At 42.7% G+C, this 19,905-nt stretch overlaps 1 protein-coding gene across 1 annotated transcript in view; it reads left to right on the top strand.

The window, feature by feature from the left end:
- The window catches only part of LOC306916765 (voltage-dependent calcium channel subunit alpha-2/delta-1-like), a 142,040-nt gene that overhangs the window by 92,345 nt on the left and 29,790 nt on the right, over positions 1 to 19,905 (top strand). The window contains exons 11-18 of the mRNA XM_079494779.1: positions 91 to 162; positions 1,156 to 1,227; positions 2,146 to 2,207; positions 5,074 to 5,150; positions 10,538 to 10,598; positions 11,066 to 11,163; positions 17,069 to 17,153; positions 19,569 to 19,631. Coding sequence (XP_079350905.1) covers positions 91 to 162; positions 1,156 to 1,227; positions 2,146 to 2,207; positions 5,074 to 5,150; positions 10,538 to 10,598; positions 11,066 to 11,163; positions 17,069 to 17,153; positions 19,569 to 19,631 — 590 coding nt within the window. The remainder of the gene's footprint in view (positions 1 to 90; positions 163 to 1,155; positions 1,228 to 2,145; positions 2,208 to 5,073; positions 5,151 to 10,537; positions 10,599 to 11,065; positions 11,164 to 17,068; positions 17,154 to 19,568; positions 19,632 to 19,905) is intronic.

Raw genomic sequence — 19,905 nt, 5'->3', positions numbered from 1 at the left:
TTCCAAAAACGCAGCGCCTACTTCTTGCATCCTCTGTATTAGGATAAAAAAAGGTTGCTAATAATAACCATCATTTTCCTTTCCATGTAGAACCGCAAGTTCCAAGAGCCTGTAACTCTGGACTTTCTGGACGCCGAGTTGGAGGATGAGGTCAAAGTGTTGGTCAGTATATGATGGGTAGTGGCTAGCTGGGTATATGCATCATGTCAATTCAAGGGGGATGAAACCCTATAAATGTATTTGATTTTGTACAGTACAGTTTGTTTTCCAGGCCTATATGTTATGTTTTTTAAAGCCGTTAAAGTATCTGTGCCATTTTGGATGTTGCTAATGTATGTATATACAACAGGATTGTTTTATACAACTTTTTAAAAAATAGAACATTTTCTGAAACGGTTAGGATTTAGGGCTCCATTTTCGTCACCGCTAAACCCCTTATCCCTAAACGTCTTTGCCCTTTTTATTATTTTGCAAAATATTTTTTAATAGTTAAAATTGCCAGTCTACAAGCTCACAATGTGTCAATGTAGATTGGCTAGTTGAACTATTCAAAAATGTTTTTCAAAATAGTAAAAAAAAAAAAAAGGCAAATGAAGTGGTGACGGAGCCCTATTAGAGTCCTAAATGACCTTATTAGTACACAGTGACATAAAGAAACACAGCTGCAGCTAATAGAGTTTGTAGTTTGTTTGAAGAAAATAGAGGGTGACATAGGGGTGGGGGTTGATAAAAAAAAGATGAGTAAAGTGTGTGTGTGTGCGTGCGTGCGTGCGTGCGTGCGTGCGTGCGTGATTAAATTAAATTAATACAGTACGATTATTGTGCCAGTGTAACCACTTTCAAGCTGGAGTCCCTATTTTGGGAATGTTATTGTCAAGATTATTTTTATAATTATTTTTTAACAAAATAGCGGAAATAGCAGAACTAGAAGCATCTGCAGTTTTGCGCCATTTTCTCCTTTTTTTTTTCTTTCTTTCTTCTTCTTTTTCAAGCCATTTCACAATATGGTGCAGCTATAGATTCTATTTGGTGGTCCTCGGCACGGACGTTTGGAACCACTGGTCCTTAGTAAAGTCATTTAGAGCCAGTAGTTCATTAAATGTGGTTTTGTTTGACTCTCCCTGTGTTTGTTTTGGTTGAACTTGCACGACACAGATAAGGAGGAAGATGATTGACGGGCTGAAAGGAAACCACACCGTTGACACTCTGCTCAAATCCCAGGATGAGGTAAGAGGCTCTGATGGAAGATCATGATGGAGATAGCAACATCTGGGAGACCTTGGCCAAACGCTCGCTCTGTTGTGTGTGTGTGTGTGTGTGTGTGTGTGTGTGTGTGTGTGTGTGTGTGTGTGTGTGTGTGTGTGTGTGTGTGTGTGTGTGTGTGTGTGTGTGTGTGTGTGTGTGTGTGTGTGTGTGTGTGTGTGTGTGTGTGTGTGTGTGTGTGTGTGTGTGTGTGTGTGTGTGTGTGTGTGTGTGTGTGTGTGTGCGTGTGTGTGCGGCGTGTACGTGCGTGCGCGCTCAGTGGTGGAAAAAGTACATATTGTAATGTAGAAACACTCAGTTACGTCGTATACCCAGTATGTAGAAGTCCGGTATTCGAAAATGTGCTCGAGTAAAAGTACAAACGTAATGGCATCTAAATGTACGTAAAGTACCAAAAGTTAAAATGCTCATCGTGCAGAAATGTCCCATTTCACAAGTTTTCAAATGTACAAATTGTATTCAAATATTTTTTTAAATAGCAGACCTACAAGTCTCACAATGCATCGCGACACATTGTGAGCTTGTATACGTAGATCGGCTATTTTCAAATGGCCGAAATGTATATAGGCTGAAGTGGTTAATGTAATGTTTTGTACAGCAATAATAATCTAAATCTAAGTAACTATAGCAATGAATCAAATAATTGCAGTGGAGTAAAAGGATGTTTGCCTGGAGTAGAAGTAAAAGTACTGGACATTGTACTGGTGTCGTGCTGGGTGTAGATCTGCTGTTTTCAGGGTTGGTTCAAAATGGCAAGTCTTAAAATGTTGATGTTCTCACAATTCTAGTAATACATGTCTGTCTGTCTGTCTGTCTGTCTGTCTGTCTGTCTGTCTGTCTGTGCTATTTCTCGACCAATGGGCTGTGTCTTTGTCTCCGTAGCGATACATTGACCGAGGTCAGAGGTCGTACACCTACGGACCAGTGATGGGGACAGACTACAGGTAGGTGTGATGTCACCGTCTTCTGAATAATGTATAAATATTAACGAATAAAAGATGATTTGAAAATAATGTTCTTCAGTTTATGGTCTGTCGAGAGGCTAAATGGCCATGGTGGTCCGTGGTAGCCTGGCTATCCAGCCCTGAATCGCTAGCCACGCCCATTACACATTTTGGGTGGGAATCCCTTTTGGTGTTAGCATTATGTTATGCTTTAGCTATTGAAAAATAGCAGATCTACAAGATCATAGCGTGCCACCGAGTGGCCCGCTATGATCTTGTAGGTCTGCTATTTTTGAAAAATCGAAGAACGACTGACATAGAAACATAGCTTTTTCAGAAAACTGTCAGGATGTAGAAGACATTTTTAGAATCTGATCTCAGGTCAGAATGGGTTAGACGCCTGGTGTCGGGCAGGACACCTACCGCTTGACAAGGACTGCCTGAAGCTCATAACGCAATATCTCCAAATCAACGGGCTAGGACATAAAACCTACGAACTGCGGCTTTAGAGGGACATTATTATTATTACTATAACAACCCAGGCAACGTTGTGTAAGAAGGTGGAAAAAGCCCAGATGCTACAGTGTAATCCGTTGGCCCACTTGGGAAGGCTTTGGCTTAACCCATTTTGGACTGATGTCGACCCATGTTTCTATGTCAGTTGTGCTCAACCTTTTTCATGTCAAGTACCCCCAGAATGATCTCTATTGGGCCACAGACCCCCATCTCAAAATATGTTGTTCCAGGGACCCCCCAGAAGCAAATATTTTAGTTAAAAACTTTCGCTCTGAAATATATATTCAATGATTTGCGCCACATTTTCACGACTTTTCAAAAATAGCAGACCTACAAGCTCGTAGCGCGCCACTCGGTGGCGCGCTATGAGCTTGTAGATCTGCTATTTTTCAATAGCTAAAGTATAACATAATGCTTAGTTAAAACACCAAAAGGGGTTCCCGCCCAAAATGGCTTAAGTTGCTCAGAACCACTCCAGAACAGAACCGGAACCCTTCATAACGAGGTCAAACGTTCACGACAATATCCAGGCACAGCTCAGCCACTCGGGTCGTTGGCCACCCCCCCCCCACCCCCCCCCGGCCTTTGCATTTAAGCTCATTCAATTGAGGTTTTAAATGATTTCCCTCACCTCTGAATGTTTTTGGGGAAGATTAAGCAGATTTTAGATTGACATTTATTATCTTTTTTAACACATTCTTTAATCACTTAAAACTGCTGTTTTATTTTATTAAAAAAAAATCACACCCGTGTGAAGTAAGTGGTGCAACACCAAGGGGGGGTGGGGGGTGGGCCGTGGGGGGTTCCAGACCCACAGGAATGCACCCAGGGTGCCGGGCCGATTCCGGCGAGCCGCCCCGCGTCCGACGCAGTTGACAAATGACAGAGTTACAACCATGCTGTTTTCGTGCTCAGACGCACCCACACACCCACACACACACCCACACACATAGTCACTTAAGGAAGTGGTTGCACCACTTAATAAAAATGAAATCACAACTGCAGCTATACTCACAGTCAAATCCTCACTGTTATATTTAACAATGTATGCAGATGTAACCAAATGGATGCGCAAGGAGTTAAATTAACAGTGGTTTTACAATATAAATTGGGGTACCAGAGATAGAAATGCCATTAAATCGGGGGTCCGTAGCATAATGCCTGTGAAACTGGGGGGTCCATGAAATTAATATGTTTCGGAATCACTTCTAGAGCCGTAGAAATCCTCCCTTATCGGGGTCACTGGCATATGTTTTCAAAAGGGGGTCTGTGGCCTAATAAATGTTGATTTGGGGGTCCTTGACACGAAAAGGTTTGGGAACCACTGGCTTAGGTTACATTTGTCTACTCGAGTGAAGACTCAGGATTTCACTGTCCAATGTGATTAAGGCCAGTAGGGGCCATTGTTTCTCATTTTGTGGACACTTATTTTCTGGGGAAAAGTGAGCCTCTCGCTAAGAAATGTGTTGCAAGGACTTGTTGAAAGGATTTATGGAATGTTTGTGATGATGTATTGTTGTACATTAAAGTCTGGTTATGCAGTGTTGATTTTGTGATTGGTGGCCCGGGATATTCTTCTCAACGCAAAGGGTGCCGATTTGAAACATGATGTGTATATAATATCCATGCATGTATGGTTTTTGCGTGCGCGCATTGGATGGCACGGTTTCAATGTAGTTTTGTTTTAACATGTGGTTCCAAGTTTCAAGTTTATTAGTCGTATAAGAACTGAAAACACACACATTATGCGACGACAGGGCCCTGATAGAATGTTCCTTATGTAGAGGGCATTTTTTCATGTTTGACAGATTATTGAAAAGTGCAGGTTGTATAAGATTTCAAACGAGGTGTCTGAGAAACCTTTTATCTCCATATTTCATGTTTCATGTTTATTTTTTGTATTATTTTCTTTTGTCCGAAAATTCAACTCTGTCATATACTCATATTATTAATTTACTACAGTGTCACACAAAAGTAACAAGACTAGCCGATTGGGCTATTTTTTGGAAAAAATAAATGGCTATTTTTGGAAAAAATAAATGTATTAAACCATTTAGTCCTGACGTCGAAAATTAAAAAAAATATATTCTGAAAAAATAATATATATTCCAAGATTTGTGCCGCATTTTCACGAAAATAGCAGACCTACAAGCTCGTAGCGTCGGTGGCACACTATGAGCTTGTAGATCTGCTATTTTTCAATAGCTTAAGTATAGCACTTAGTTAAAACACCAAAAGGGGTTCCCGTTCAGAATGGGTTAAATTATATGAAAGTTTTCATTTTTTCAATAACTGAAAAGTAACATTTAAACCGTTTCCTGCCTGTGTGTGTGCGTGTGTGTGTTTTCAGCCTAGCATTGGTCCTTCCGAACTACAGCCTGCACTACATCCAAGCCACCATCGGGGACACTATCACGCAGGCCAGATGTAAGTACCATCCCACATCCATGTCAACTCCTCAGCCGATTGGCTACCCTTCACACGCACGGTGGCCTTTTTACCCAATCCAAACCTTTCCTCTTGTATTTAGTACAGATGGGTTAAGATATCCTTCCTGGTCAGGCTCTGTCCAGGAAGGATATCTTAATCAATTAATGATATCCTTCCTGGTCAGGCTCTGTGTCCCTCTGTCCTTTAGTGTTGCTGTCTGTCTCTCTGCGTCTCTTACAACATGCACTCTGTCATCAAGACGTGTGTGTTTGCACTGTGCACAGTGCTGTGGCTTCATGACGGAAATGGTGGACGAACATGCACTCCAGTCCAGTGTACATTCCTCTTGTTTATGTGCTTAAGGTGCACTCGCGACTGCAAGGGAACACCATGCACATTTTAACACTTTATTTATGTCCACGTAAAGGAGAGCATACAAGGACACAATAATTAATAATTAATATTACTATTAAAGGTATACCTCAAGGTTACATTCACAAAATCATGTCATGTGTCTTCACTCTTCTTGATATAGTAAGCTTCTCACTATGCCATGTGTGGCGGAGACTATAGTCTCTCGAGACAGACTGTTGACTCACGTCACTGATTCAAAGGAAATGAGGGTGCTGTTTTTCCTTTGTTTTGCCAATGGGTTCCCAGATTGGGCGGAGACACACACACACACACACACACACACACACACACACACACACACACACACACACACACACACACACGTCCATCTAGTCCCACAGTTGTGCCTTAAAAATCTCCCTTAGTTGTGGTTTTAGTACATTTAAGTTACTTTTTCAAGTTCCAATATTCTTATTCAAATTTTGAATAAAATATTGTGTGACCCTGTTGGCTTCTTTTCCTCTCCTCTCCTCTCCTCTCCTCTCCTCTCCTCTCCTCTCCTCTCCTCTCCTCTCCTCTCCTCTCCTCTCCCTTCCTAACTCCTCCTGCCCTCCTGACCTCTTGACCTTCCCCGGTGTGTTGGACCCCTGCAGCATTTTTGGGCAAGTATTTTCCTCCTGTGCTTTACTAGTGTATTCCCTGACTGTATTTTCCCTTAACACTATACTGCCAAACGCTATAAGGTACAAAACCCACAGTGTGACAGTGGTGCTCAATATTTCATGTCAAGGACCCCAAAAAATGTATGTAATTGGCCGCCGACACCCATCTGAAAATATGTTGTTCCAGGAACCCCTCAGAAGCAAAGATTTGAGTTAAAAAGGGTTGTTCTGAAAATATATATATTCCAAATATGCGCCACATTTCATGACTTTTCAAAAATAGCAGACCTACAAGCTCGTAGCGCGCCACTCGGTGGCGCGCTATGAGCTTGTAGATCTGCTATTTTTCAATAGCTAAATTATAACAATGTTTAAAACACCAAAAGGGGTTCCCGCCCAAAATGGGTTTTAACTCGGCGAGTGTAAAAACGGACACTCTCAGAGTTTAAACAAACGCTCATAATTTTGCGCCAGAAACACAATTAAATCGTTAATCACAATTATTTGTGTGACAATTTATTGGCAACTTCAATTTGAAATTGTGGTGACAGCCCTCGTTAGGATGTGACGTCATCATTATGCGTCAACAGTGAGACTCTGTTCAGCGTGGTGATGACTCGGCCGCCAGCCTACAAACCTGCGAGGCACAGACACAAGCTTTTTGCTTTTGTTTATTCATTTTATGGGTTCCGATTAGTAATTACTAATAATGACTATTATTGGACCTTTGCTGATTCAAGTCGATGTCTGCTAGCACGAGGACTGCATCGCATGCAATACGCCCACCCCAAAACAGCTGAATGTGTCAGACGTGTGTGTGTGTGTGTGTGTGTGCGTGTGCGTGTGCGTGCGCACATTCGCATGCGTGTATGTACTTAACCCCCCACCTGTTCTTGTGATGGCACTCAGATGTGGTTTTGGCACTAAACCACAGCGAACAGATGAGGGGATGTTTGCATGATTTTAAGGTGAAACCATAAAAGAGAAAGCTATGAGTCTGCAACCAAAACATTCGTGACGGCTGCCTCTCTTCCCTTTTGATTCATTTTCTCCTTTTTAATGAGTCATTTTGAGCTTGTAAAACATCCTAAATAATCCCTCGCCCACCTGAGCGTCACTCTCTCTTTGTCCTTCTGTGTGTGTTCGACTCGTATCTTCTTCCATGCTGTGCCTCTGATGTGCCTGTCATGTTTTGATTGATTGAATGTGGTTGGGGGGGGGTTCTTTTTGCATATTTGACCATTCCATGTAAAATCATTTCATGTTTGCATTATCTGATTGATTAAGTCCCTTGAATCAATCTTGAATCAAATCAATTAACCACATCATGTATATTTCGTGGCTCTACGAATGGCACATAATATAGCTGATTGACATCATTCTCACATCGTAGAGCTTGTATACATCGGCTATTTTTATCTTGGGTTAAAAAATGGGTTAATATTAAAGGACCACTTCACCGCTTTTCAACCTTTCTTCATATAATAGGTCCTCACTAATAATCATGATAAAATGGCACAATTTTTTTCTACTCAGTCTGTGTCTCATAGGAGGGCTGTGGGCAGTTCAGAAACCCGTCCACCAGTGACATCATCGTTAGGCAGATTTTTTTTAAACAATATTTATTTTACAAAAATGTTTAGATTTTTATTATCGTGAGAACGATGGCTTCCATTTTCGCATTGCAACTTTTCAGGACTAGAAAGCCTGCAGTTTCTATTAGCTTGGATTCTCCATCGATGATGTCACTGGTGGACAGGTTTCTGAACTGCCCACAGCCCTCCTATGAGACACAGACAGAGTAGAAAAAAATGGTGCCATTTTATCATGATTATTAGTGAGGACCTAGTATATAAAGATATATGAAAAGTGGTGAAGTGGTCCTTTAAGTCTGTACTCTGCTATAGTCTTATCCGTTACGTTCATGCAGTAATTCACATTCCTCGACGTTCGTTCACAAAGGGAGACGACGTCACCGTCGTCAAGAGACGAGAAGGCATTATGAAATGTGCAGAAAATAAGTGCGCTCGCCACCCCCCTCCACTCAGCCTGCGATCCATCATTATCCCATTTTGACCTGAGATCAGATTCTAAAAATGTCTTCTACATCCTGACAGTTTTCTGAAAAAGCTATGTTTCTATGTCAGTCGTTCTTTGATTTTTCAAAAATAGCAGACCTACAAGTTCATAGCGCGGCACCGAGTGCCGCGCTATGAGCTTGTAGATCTGCTATTTTTCAATAGCTAAAGCATAACATAATGCTAACACCAAAAGGGGTTCCCGCCCAAAATGGGTTATTAGATATTTTGTCGGATTAGCGAGTAGTGACCGCACAACAAAGGAAATGCACATGGATGCAATTATATTCCAATATCACGGCCCACCAGAGCAGACAAGAAGTAGTCCCTACCGTCATGAAACATTGTACTGTACAGTATAATCAGCTGTCAGGGCGATGTGCTTTGGAAAATATCAAAGCATCCTCTCCAAGGTTATGTCTCGCTTGAGCCATGGTTAACCCATTTTGGGCGGGAACCCCTTTTGGTGTTTTAAACATTATGTTGTAATTTAGCTATTGAAAAATAGCAGATCTACAAGCTCATAGCGCGCCACCGAGTGGCGTGCTACGAGCTTGTAGGTCTGCTATTTTTGAAAAGTCGTGAAAATGTGGCACAAATCTTTGAATATATATTTCAGGGCGAATATTTTTAACTAAGATATTGGCTTCTGAGGGGTCCCTGGAACTACATATTTTGAGATGGGGGTCTGTGGCCCAATAGAGATAATTCTGGGGGTCCTTGACATGAAAAAGATTGAGTACCACTGACACTGAAAATGTTAGGATTTAGAAGCCTTTTTTTGTAATCGACCTCAGTCCAAAATGGGTTAATATCGCACAGATTATTTCCACCGTATTACCATACGAATAGTACATCACTCATGTTTAATAACCCTGTCCATTTATCACAGAGAGCGATGATACTACCGCTAAAAGTAGCCCAACGTAAAAACTAAAGCTGCAAGCGTGAGAAATGTGAATTCCCGCGACCACATTTAAAGCCTCCTCGTCCTGTTGCGAGGACTGTCGTCATTTCCATCCAGAAAGGCAATGGAAAAGCTTTTCGTTTGTGCTGCAATATTTCTATTCAGGACTCGCTCTGTGAATAAAATATTGTTGTGACCTTTGACCCCTGTGGTTTTACCCTGTCTCTCTTCCTTTTTCCTTCTCTTCCCTCTCGTCTTTACCTCCTCCCTCCCCGGGGACCAACCTCCTTCGCTCTCCTCCTCTCTCTCTCTGATGGGATTTTGTTTTTGTTCCACTCCAGGGAAAGATGGCAAGTATTTTTTTTCTTTTCATGTTTCATCCTCTCCTCCTGTTCTTGAGTGGGTTGTCCTCCTGCGTCCCGTTGTTATTACCCAGCATTCTTAGCGATGTTCTCTTCCACGCCATTGGTCCATTTTTCCAGTCATACCTGATTTACAGTTTATTTATTCAAGGCCGCATTCCGTTTTACCACATTCTTTGAAGTAGAAACTGCACGCAACGTATGCACAGTACAGTAAATGTAAATGTAAAATCGGTTAATATGTTGATTATTTTGTCCTCTGTAATACCTGCCTTGTACCTACTTTCTTTTAAAGATGGAGTGCCACATTTTTTGTATTTTTCCAGTTTTCCATGTGTCTATGAGGTGACAGTACTTCATTAGACACCCTGGAGTCGTTTTTATGTGCAATGGTGTATTAACTTTGTATTTAGGGTTTCTTCCTGGAGGCTGAACCCTTGACAGTCAAACGGGGCCAATGAAATAAACCGTAATATAGTGACATCACACTATCAGCCCCTCCCCTAACCCCTCCCCCTTTATCATACAACTACAGCTGTGGGTGCGGCTTCAGTTCAGGTGGATCACCACCCTTCAGGCAAACCAGGCATACTTAATGAACTGGTGTGCGTGTCCACATAAAAGCATGATTTTAACAAATACTGTACACTTTTTGGAAAAAAAAGGTTCTTCCTCCTTATATTATAATAATACCTGATGGTCATGTTTTACGGTGGAAAAAAATCGTGGCACTCCATCTTTAAGGTTTATTTTATTTTAATATGCCCAAAATAGTGACGGCAGGCTGAAAAGGGCCTAAATGATTTTAATTTGAATAAAAACGGTATCGGTGGCGGTGGCGGTATACAACTACAGGTCTCTAGTGATTGGTTGCTGTTCTTTGCTAATTAAATGTATTTGTTTGATGTTCAACAGATATCTGTTCCTCACAATGGATGGACAGTGATTGATGCTGGCATACCATGTTGTGAAAATGTCTGTTTTAACTATATTTATAGTTCTTTATTCTTTTTTTGTGCAGTTTCTGAAAGCCTTCAGGTGGACAAGTTTGATGAATATGGCTATACCTTAATTGCACCAAGGTAGGACCATATTATTATATTGTTTAAATTAAAGGTATATTCAGTGATTTAACTTAATTCAAATATTCTTTTTTGGTTTTGTTGTGATAATCCTCCCTACTATAGAGTGTGCTGACGATATAAGGAGTTCCTCCCTGTTCCCAGATAACCCCTGTGGTCAAAAAAACGTAGGTTTCGTTATTGGCTAGGTGGCCCAGCACTAGGGGCCTTCCGCCAATCATGATCGAGCGGGGGTGGGCCTTGGTGTGTGTGCTGTTGGCCTGTCACGTGTCCCCCCACTGTAGTGTGTGCATGTGCACATCTTGTTACCGGGGCAGACCGGGGTTTTTTCCAAATGACCCGAATCACTGAATGCTCCTTTAAGTATTTTTGACAGGACATTCATATCACGTGTGGAGGATTGAAGATGTGTGTCTCTCTGTGTGTCCGGAGGAGCTAATCCCTGGACCGACCTTGTGTTTCCATAGGGAGTACTGTAAGGACCTGGACATAGTGAAGAACAACACCGAGTTCTTGATTGAATTCAACGATTACATTGACAGGAAGACGCCAAACAACCCACAGTGTGAGTACCAAGACGACACCCTTCTGACTGTAATTATCACAGTGCAAATACCATACCTTGGTGATGTCCAAGGGAGAAACAAATCGTCTCTGTCGAACAGAAGTCTTGTATCTCCATATTTCATCTTTTTGTTTTCCCCCGTCCTATAACAGTGTCGCGCAAAAGCTCAGATGCGACACACTCTGGGCTTTTTCTTGCTTCTTGTCCTTTGCTATTTTTAAACATTTTCACTTAGAATGACATGCCACACGGGCATACCAACTACCAACTGGGCACGGTGGCACAGTTGGTAGTGCTGTCGCCTCACAGCTAGAAGGTCCTGGGTTCGATTCCCGCTCGAGACGCTGTGGGTGCTGGCGGCGTGTTTCCTCCTCCGCGTCATCAGTGCCCATACCCGAGGCGGGGTTGGCGAAACGGCCTTTCTGTGTGGAGTTTGCATGTTCTCCCCGTGTCCCCTAGGGTAGGTATACCCTCACAAAAACATGCAGTAATCCTGGTCTCTAAAACTACCTCCCCCTGGCCAGCCGGGGCGCCTGATAGAGGGGAAAGTAACTGGTTGGAATAACGTGTTCCTTCCACGCGCTACGTCCAACCAGGGAACCTCCCCCTGTCAGGTGTAAAGGAGCAACTTGGACACTCGGGCATGAAGGAAGCATGAGTTCAAGTCCGTTGCTCTCCCCATGTCCCCCATATATGGGCGAAGGGTGTGTAGAGCTCAGGATCACATTAGATAATTGACACAGGGGTGAAAAATGGGTTACAAAATCGTGGGATAAAAATTATTAGAATGACATGCCCAAAGTTGGGACGCCAGGGTCAGGTGGTTACAGTCTGTGGGTTTTTATTATAAATATTGAACCAATGAAAAGTACTAAGAGTAAATAAGTAAGTAAATAATAACTACACTGGAAACACAGGTTATTTGTCCATTTCCTGATAAGTAACGGTTTTGGGACGTACAAGGTTTCCACCCGACGGTGACGTTAATGGTAAATAGTTTTTGTTCTGGTTTTAATGCGGCACCTTTAGTTATATTCAGTGGCACAATTGGATCCTGCTCACGCTACAGGGTCCTATTTACATCTCAAAGAGCCGTTAACCCATTTTTGGCGGGAACCCCTTTTGGTGTTAGCATTATGCTTTAGCTATTGAAAAATAGCAGATCTACAAGCTCGTAGCGCGCCACCGAGTGGCGCGCTACGAGCTTGCAGGTCTGCTATTTTTTTTTAATCGAAGAACGACTGACATAGAAACATAGCTTTTTCAGAAAACTGCCAGGATGTAGAAGACATTTTTAGACTCTGATCTCAGGTCAGAATGGGTTAAGCGTTAAGAGTATCGGCTACAGTATGTAGACATGAATGAGCCGAGCCATCTGGCTTGGCATTCGGGTGTATATTGAACATTTAAATGGACGAGGGCCAACTGAACCTATTCCCAAGTGTCCCCCCCGTCCCCCCCCTCCTTTTGCTTTAGTGAAACTGCAGGTCTGGTGCGCTTGTGCGGTGTTCATGACCAAGGGAAAGGCTTTGTACTATTGGAACCCCTACGTTCGTGTTACCCCATTTGATGCTAACTCTAAAAGTCTGACCATCACACGCCTGGGTGCACATGTGTGAGGCACGTCGGCTTAGCCGTGTGACACACACGCGCGCGCACGTGCACACACACGCACACACACAACTCACCAGTAATATACCGTCCACACCCCACCTACAGCCGCTCGACCTCATCCAATTACTGTGTGTTTGTGAGAAAGAGCAGGACACACGTCAAGCCGAGAGCGCGAGGGCAGCAATAAAACACAAATCAGGGGCCAATCGACCTTCTCTCCCCGAAACATCTGACCAACGCATTAACATCCTCGGCCATTTCTCGTGTTCGTCCCGTCGATTTGCATGACTGACTCTCAGCCAGGCCCGACCCTCCAACCCCCCCCCCCCCCCCCCCCCACACACACACACACACACACACACACACACACACCTTTTAATTTAGTGACATGCACGTCCCATCCATGTTTCATCCGTGTCGGGCAGAAACCTTGTATCTCCATATTTTGATATCGTGATGTTATTTTTTTCCCCCTCATAAATGAATGCCCTATTTTTATACAAAACCTTTTCTTAAATCTTAAATTGCCCTATGATGATGCCCCAAAATATGGAGAGGCCAGGTTGAAAGTGCTTACGTCTGTCTAGGGGGGGTTTTATAAATATTGAACCAATAAAAAGTATTAACAAGAGCTTGTGACTAAATAATAACTACTCCTGCAAAGTAAGCGTTTTGGACAAGCGGTTTCCACCCGACTGTGACAATTTATAAAAGAGAGCCTTTGATTTGTCCCGATTTAGTTTGGTTCGCTGGTGTTTTCACAACTGAAAACTTGACTTCAAATATCTAATAACTGGAAAAGATCAATGCGATAAAAAAAACCCCAACAGAAACATGCCCCACACCATCCCCAGTGTAATATTAGTTCCATTTATTCGTTGTTTAAATTTGTATTTTTTCGTTTAATGGAGTTTGTCCCCAGAAATACACACCAGCGATAGACAGACAACACGATGGAACGCACAAGGGTCCGTGGGGAGCCCTGTTACACGCTTTACTTGTTTAAAAGCCACTGCAGTGGCTGAAGAAGTTGAAATACATTTAGGAATTCCTGGGCTGCCTTCAATAAAGGAGCCCTAATGAAAACCATTGGAGGGGGGGTGTGGGGGGGCCGATGGTGCGGCGTCCAAATAAAGTGTTACACCAGCTGTTTTCTCTGATGTGTGTGTGGTGTGTCGTAAAGGTTGGTTTGTGGGGGAGGGGGGTGGGCCGGGGTGGGGGGGCGGGGGCGTGGGGGTGGAGTGTACCGGGCCCTCGATGTTAATGGACTGAAGCGGGTTGTTGAGGAGTTCAAAGTGGCGCGCGCGAGCGCGGAGGAGGGAGGGAGGGAGGGTCTGTGGGGACAAAGAAGCGAGCGTCTTTGATCGCCGTCTCTCAGACCGCGCGACGGTGTGCGCGCGACGTTCGCCTCGGGATGGTCACCCGAAAGATTTACCAGAGATTCTCACCTCTCAACTCCCGAGAGTTACAACTCTGAGTTAAAATGAACACTGAGGATTTTTCAGTGTAGAGGTAGGGGTAAATTAACCCATTTTGGGCGGGAACCCCTTTTGGTGTTTTACCTAAGCATTATGTTATACTTTAGCTATTGAAAAATAGCAGATCTACAAGCTCATAGCGCGCCACCGAGTGGCGCGCTATGAGCTTGTAGGTCTGCTATTTTTGAAAAATCGTAAAAATGCGGCACAAATCTTTGAATATATATTCTTTTAGAGCGAACGTTTTTTTTATTTCGACGTCAGGCCTAAATAGGTTACAAATCTCCGACTACGTCAGCATACACGGTTAATTGACACGCGCACGCACACACCTTAGAGGCGTGGCCAATGTAGCCTTTATTAACGATGCGTCGTGACTCCTCATGTTTCACTCCTTGGGTAAAAAGTACACATGATGAAGAACTGCTGAGATTATATTATATTACATGATCAATGATGGCGTGAGTTGAGGCATGATGAGTCACTGTCTGGAATACAACTTTTACTATATTTAATCATCCCCCCCACACACACACACACACACACACACACACACACACACACACACACACACACACACACACACACACACACCCACACCATCTCCCCTTCCTTGTTTCTCTCCACTCACATTGTCCACTCCTGTCCTTTCTCTCCTTCAACTTGTCGCCTCTCCCATCTGGCCGGCCCTTCCCGATCGCTCCCCCCCTCCCCCGTCTACTAAATACCGTCTCCTATGTCCCATTAAAACGTGTCTGGATCATAGCAGACATCTTGGTCAGTGTGTCTGAAACAACAAACAGTCCACGTTGGAGAGATGATGACTCACTGTGAGAAGGACTACTGTCCCTGAGACACAGACCAGCTGCTCTCCGTTCTGGTGCTGTCTGTGTCCCACACTGACAGTCCACATTGGAGAGATGATGACTCACTGTGAGAAGGACTACTGTCCCTGAGACACAGACCAGCTGCTCTCCGTTCTGGTGCTGTCTGTGTCCACACACTGACAGCTACGACGACAGACGCAAAGATACAAAACTACAAAGCGACGCGTTGTGTCTGTCGTCGAGTCACTGTGCAATCACGTTGATCAGTAACGCTTGTCTTCAAGCATGCGTCCGATGAGTGAGAAACCTGGAAAGGGCAAGGCGATTTTATTTGTATAGCACATTTCAACAAGGCAATTCAGTGTTATGTGCTTTCCTTTACTATTTAAAGGAGAAAATATAAATAAAGCCTGGTGTTAAAAAGAACACACAGAAGGGAAATGATCAGTTTCTCTTATTACCAGTAGGAATTGTGTGGTGAGCGAAGGGGACTTAGTTAGGTAAAGTTAGCTTAAGTTGTGGCAAATCTGCAAAAAAAATGCTTACCACTAGCTTTCTTCACAGATGTGTTCATAAAGGTGTCTACTATCACAGAAAAATAATTGTTCCAACTCAACTCCCTTTGGGAAACTTTGTGACAGCTGCTGAAAGTTGGGGTACCGTTAACAACCAATATAAGGCAAATAATTCCAAATTTCATTATACTTTAAGTAGCATGTGACATGTCAAACTAGGGGGTTTTCATGATGCTGAATCCATTCCAAACATGAGTTTTGCACGAAAATACTCCTTGGGCTAAATTCGGAGTTGGGTTGGAACAATTTTTTCTGTGATAGTAGACACCTTTATGAACACATCTGTGAAGAAAGCTAGTGGTAAGCATTTTTTTTGCAGATTTGCCACAACTTAAGCTAACTTTACCTAACTAAGTGGAAAGTGCAAAATACCCTTTGTAGCTTTCTAGCTGCAGTTGAAGCCAGCTCAACTTGGATTGTAGATTTATATATTGTAGCTGGGCGTCGCTTTGTATCTACATGTCGCTGGCTTCCATTGACAATGAATGGTAGCCTGTAGCTTTGTATCTACATGTCGCTGGCTTCCATTGACAATGAATGGTAGCCTGTAGCTTTGTATCTTCATGTCGCTGGCTTCCATTGACAATGAATGGTAGCATGTAGCTTTGTATCTACATGTCGCTGGCTTCCATTGACAATGAATGGTAGCCTGTAGCTTTGTATCTTCATGTCGCTGGCTTCCATTGACAATGAATGGTAGCCTGTAGCTTTGTATCTTCATGTCGCTGGTTTCCATTGACAATGAATGGTAGCCTGTAGCTTTGTATCATGTCGCTGGCTTCCATTGACAATGAATGGTAGCCTGTAGCTTTGTATCTTCAGTGATATAAATTGGTTTTCAATGTAATGAGTCCCGGGATGCAGGGATGGTATTTTAGAAATGAGTCCCAGAGACATTTTATGAGTCCCACTTCAACGACATAACAAATGTTGTTATATTCATGTAGAAAACAGAAGAAGAAATTATAACTAAAGCTAGCAAAATATCGCATCATTTTTTATGTGTATTATTTTTACTGTACATGTATGCTGAGTACAGTAGTGCATCCCGTGGATGCAGAGGTCGTTGTTTTATTAACTACTTTATTAACTATAAACTTCGTTTTGGGATGCAAAATGCACCCTATTTTAATCTCTGTATCTTCATGTTGTTGGCTTCCATTGAAAATTAATAGCAGCCTAGTGTACCTTTGTAGCTCCCAAGTTAAGCATTACTCAGGTCTGTCGTTAGGTTCGTTACCAAACCAAGTTAAGCAACCAATTCATAATGCAGACTATTTCTGAATACATACAGTACAGTACATCTGATAATTGATCACTTGCAAATAACAGTGTGGCCTAAGATCAGATTTGTGTCATTTAGGATGTGAACTGCTGTGGTCAAAGTCATGTGTTCTTCTCACCTGTTCAGGTAACGTGGAGCTGGTCAACAGGCTGTTGTTGGATGCTGGCATCACCAATGAGCTGATCAAGACCTGGAAGGACACCGAGATGCAGTAAGTCGAGCACAAATCGTCGGCCAAACATGTGTGCGTCGTCGGGAGGTTTGCCAAAAAACGTGAGACGAGACACGGGAGTAGATACTTGTATCGGAACAGTTTATTGAGACAAAGGCTGAGGAACGCGATGAGGAACTGGGGATAAATACACAAGGGTTGCACTAGGAACGCTAGGGAAATAAACCACTAGGAAGTAATTAAGATAATCACACATGAGCCAGCAGTACAGACCTCAGGTAACACCTATTCAGCTCAACACGGGGCTGGAGGGACGAGACGACGTGTGATAAAGGAAAACGGGAAACGCTGCGTTCATTTCACAACAAATGGAGCACAGCTGTGAAGTTAAGCCATTTAGGCCTGACGTCAAAATTTAAAAAAAATATTTTTTTCTGGAAAAACTCATGTTTCTGTATCAGTGGTTCTCAATATTTCATTTCAAGGACCCCAAAAATGATATGTAATTGGCCACCGAGACCCCCATCTGAAAATATGTTGTTCCAGGGACCAGCAGAAGCAAATTAAGGTTTGAGATAAAAACGTTCACTCTGAAAGAATATATATTCAAAGATGTGTGCCACATTTACAAAAAAACATTTACAAAAACAGCAGACCTACAAGCTCGTAGCGCGCCACTCGGTGGCGCGCTATGAGCTTGTAGATCTGCTATTTTTCAATAGCTAAATTATAACATAATGTTTAAAACACCAAATGGGGTTCCCGCCCAAAATGGGTTAAGCCTATAAGTACAACACGGAAATCGGGGAACGCAATAAGATGTCACTGTAAAAATAAGAGAACACGAGGAGACCGAAAGCTCGTGACGAAATCCACACACAGTTTGTTCCACGTTGCCATGGATCTCTGCTACATCCGAGAGAGCTATACGGCACTCTGCAACGACAAACCAAAACCCTGCCTTACATGTAGTGTAATGCCATTGGCTCGTAAAGGGTTTCGGCTGTGTTCTCTGCGGTACAACATGGGGACAAATTGAAAATGTGGCCTCGATCACTCGTTACTTGGTATTTGGTAATGAATGTCTAAAGAGGATAAATCTGACACAGATGGTTTTTCGGCTATTTTGGAGGGACTAGTAAATGTCACCCCGGCGTAGAAGACCGTTCCATAGTGTGTGTAGCGGTTTGTTAGGGTTAGTAAATGTCACCCCGGCACAGAGGACCGTTCCATAGTGTGTGTAGAAGACCGTAGAAGACCGTAGAAGACCGTTCCATAGTGTGTGTAGCGGTCTGTTTTATGCTGTGGTGGAAAGTAACCAAGTACATTTACTGACTGTACTTAACTCATTTTGGACTGAGGTCGATTAAAAAAAAGGCTTCTAAATCCTAACATCTTTCTGAAAAACCTATGTTTCTCAACTGTGGAGCTCAACCTTTTTCATGTCAAGGACCCCCAGAATTATCTCTATTTGGCCACGGACCCCCATCTCAAAAGATGTAGTTCCAGGGACCCCCCAGAAGCAAATATTTTAGTAGCGCGCCACTCGGTGGCGCACTACGAGCTTGTAGATCTGCTATTTTTCAATAGCTAAATTATAACATAATGTTTAAAACACCAAAAGGGGTTCCCGCCTAAAATGGGTTAAGTACAATTTTGAGGTATATTTTTAATGTCCTGGAGTACTTTTTAACTTTTTAGTACTCTTTTTCATTTTACTTCTATTCCACCTCAAAGGAAATTAATGTACTCTAACTGCACTATAATTATTTGAAATCATATTTTGATTTACTATTTTACTTTTTAGATTACAAAACCTCTTCAGACAGACTTTCAACAGATTGTAATACCTTTTTATACATTTTTGAAAACTTGTGAAATGGGACCTTCTGCATAATGAGTACTTGTACTTGTGGTACTTGATCTTATTGATACCTTTACTTAAAGATGGAGTGCCACGATTATTTTCCACCCTAAAACATGATCATCAGGTATTATTATAATATAAGGGGGAAAAACTTTTTCCAAAAAGTGTACAGTATTTGTTAAAATCATACTTTTATGTGGACACGCCCACCAGTTCATTAAGTTTGCCTGGTGGGTGGTGATGGGTGGTGATCCACCTGAACTTAAGCCACACCCACAGCTGTAGTTGTATGATAAAGGGGAAGGGGTTAGGGGAGGGGCTGATAGTGTGATGTCACTATATATTACAGTTTAATTCATTGGCCCGTTTGACTGTCAAGGGTTCAGCCTCCAGGAAGAAACCCTAAATACAAAGTTAATACATCATTGCACATAAAAACGACTGTCTAATGAAGTACTGTCACCTCATAGACACATGAAAAACTGGAAAAATAAAAAAATTGTGGCACTCCATCTTTAAGTTAAAGAAATTAGTACTTCTTCCATCACTGGTTTTATGACCTCCTCTTCTTCTTCTCTGCCTTTCAGGCCTGGCGTCGTTGCCAGGTTTGTTGCCACTGATGGAGGGATCACACGCATCTTCCCCAAAAGGTAGGAACTGACGTGGGAGCTTATTTATATGTAACCACTTTTAACCCTATACTCATGTGACCCAGAGTGTCCCCCAGGCGGGCTCTACAGATATACTACGCCCCCTCCTGTTTTCTTGTTCCCCTGTAGAGGGTCCCGCTAAATATGTTCGGCGGGAACAATTGCCAATCTACGAGACCACAACGCTTGTAGATTGGCCTATTTTGATTTCACCAGATGTTTGTCCCATGAATAGGGATGCTCGGGTTCAAGTGTTTAACAGCACAGGAATGAC

Source organism: Electrona antarctica, assembly GCF_951216825.1.
Source record: "Electrona antarctica genome assembly, chromosome: 23".
NCBI classification, from domain to species: Eukaryota; Metazoa; Chordata; class Actinopteri; order Myctophiformes; family Myctophidae; genus Electrona; species Electrona antarctica.
This window is presented reverse-complemented; position numbering and strand designations above follow the sequence as displayed.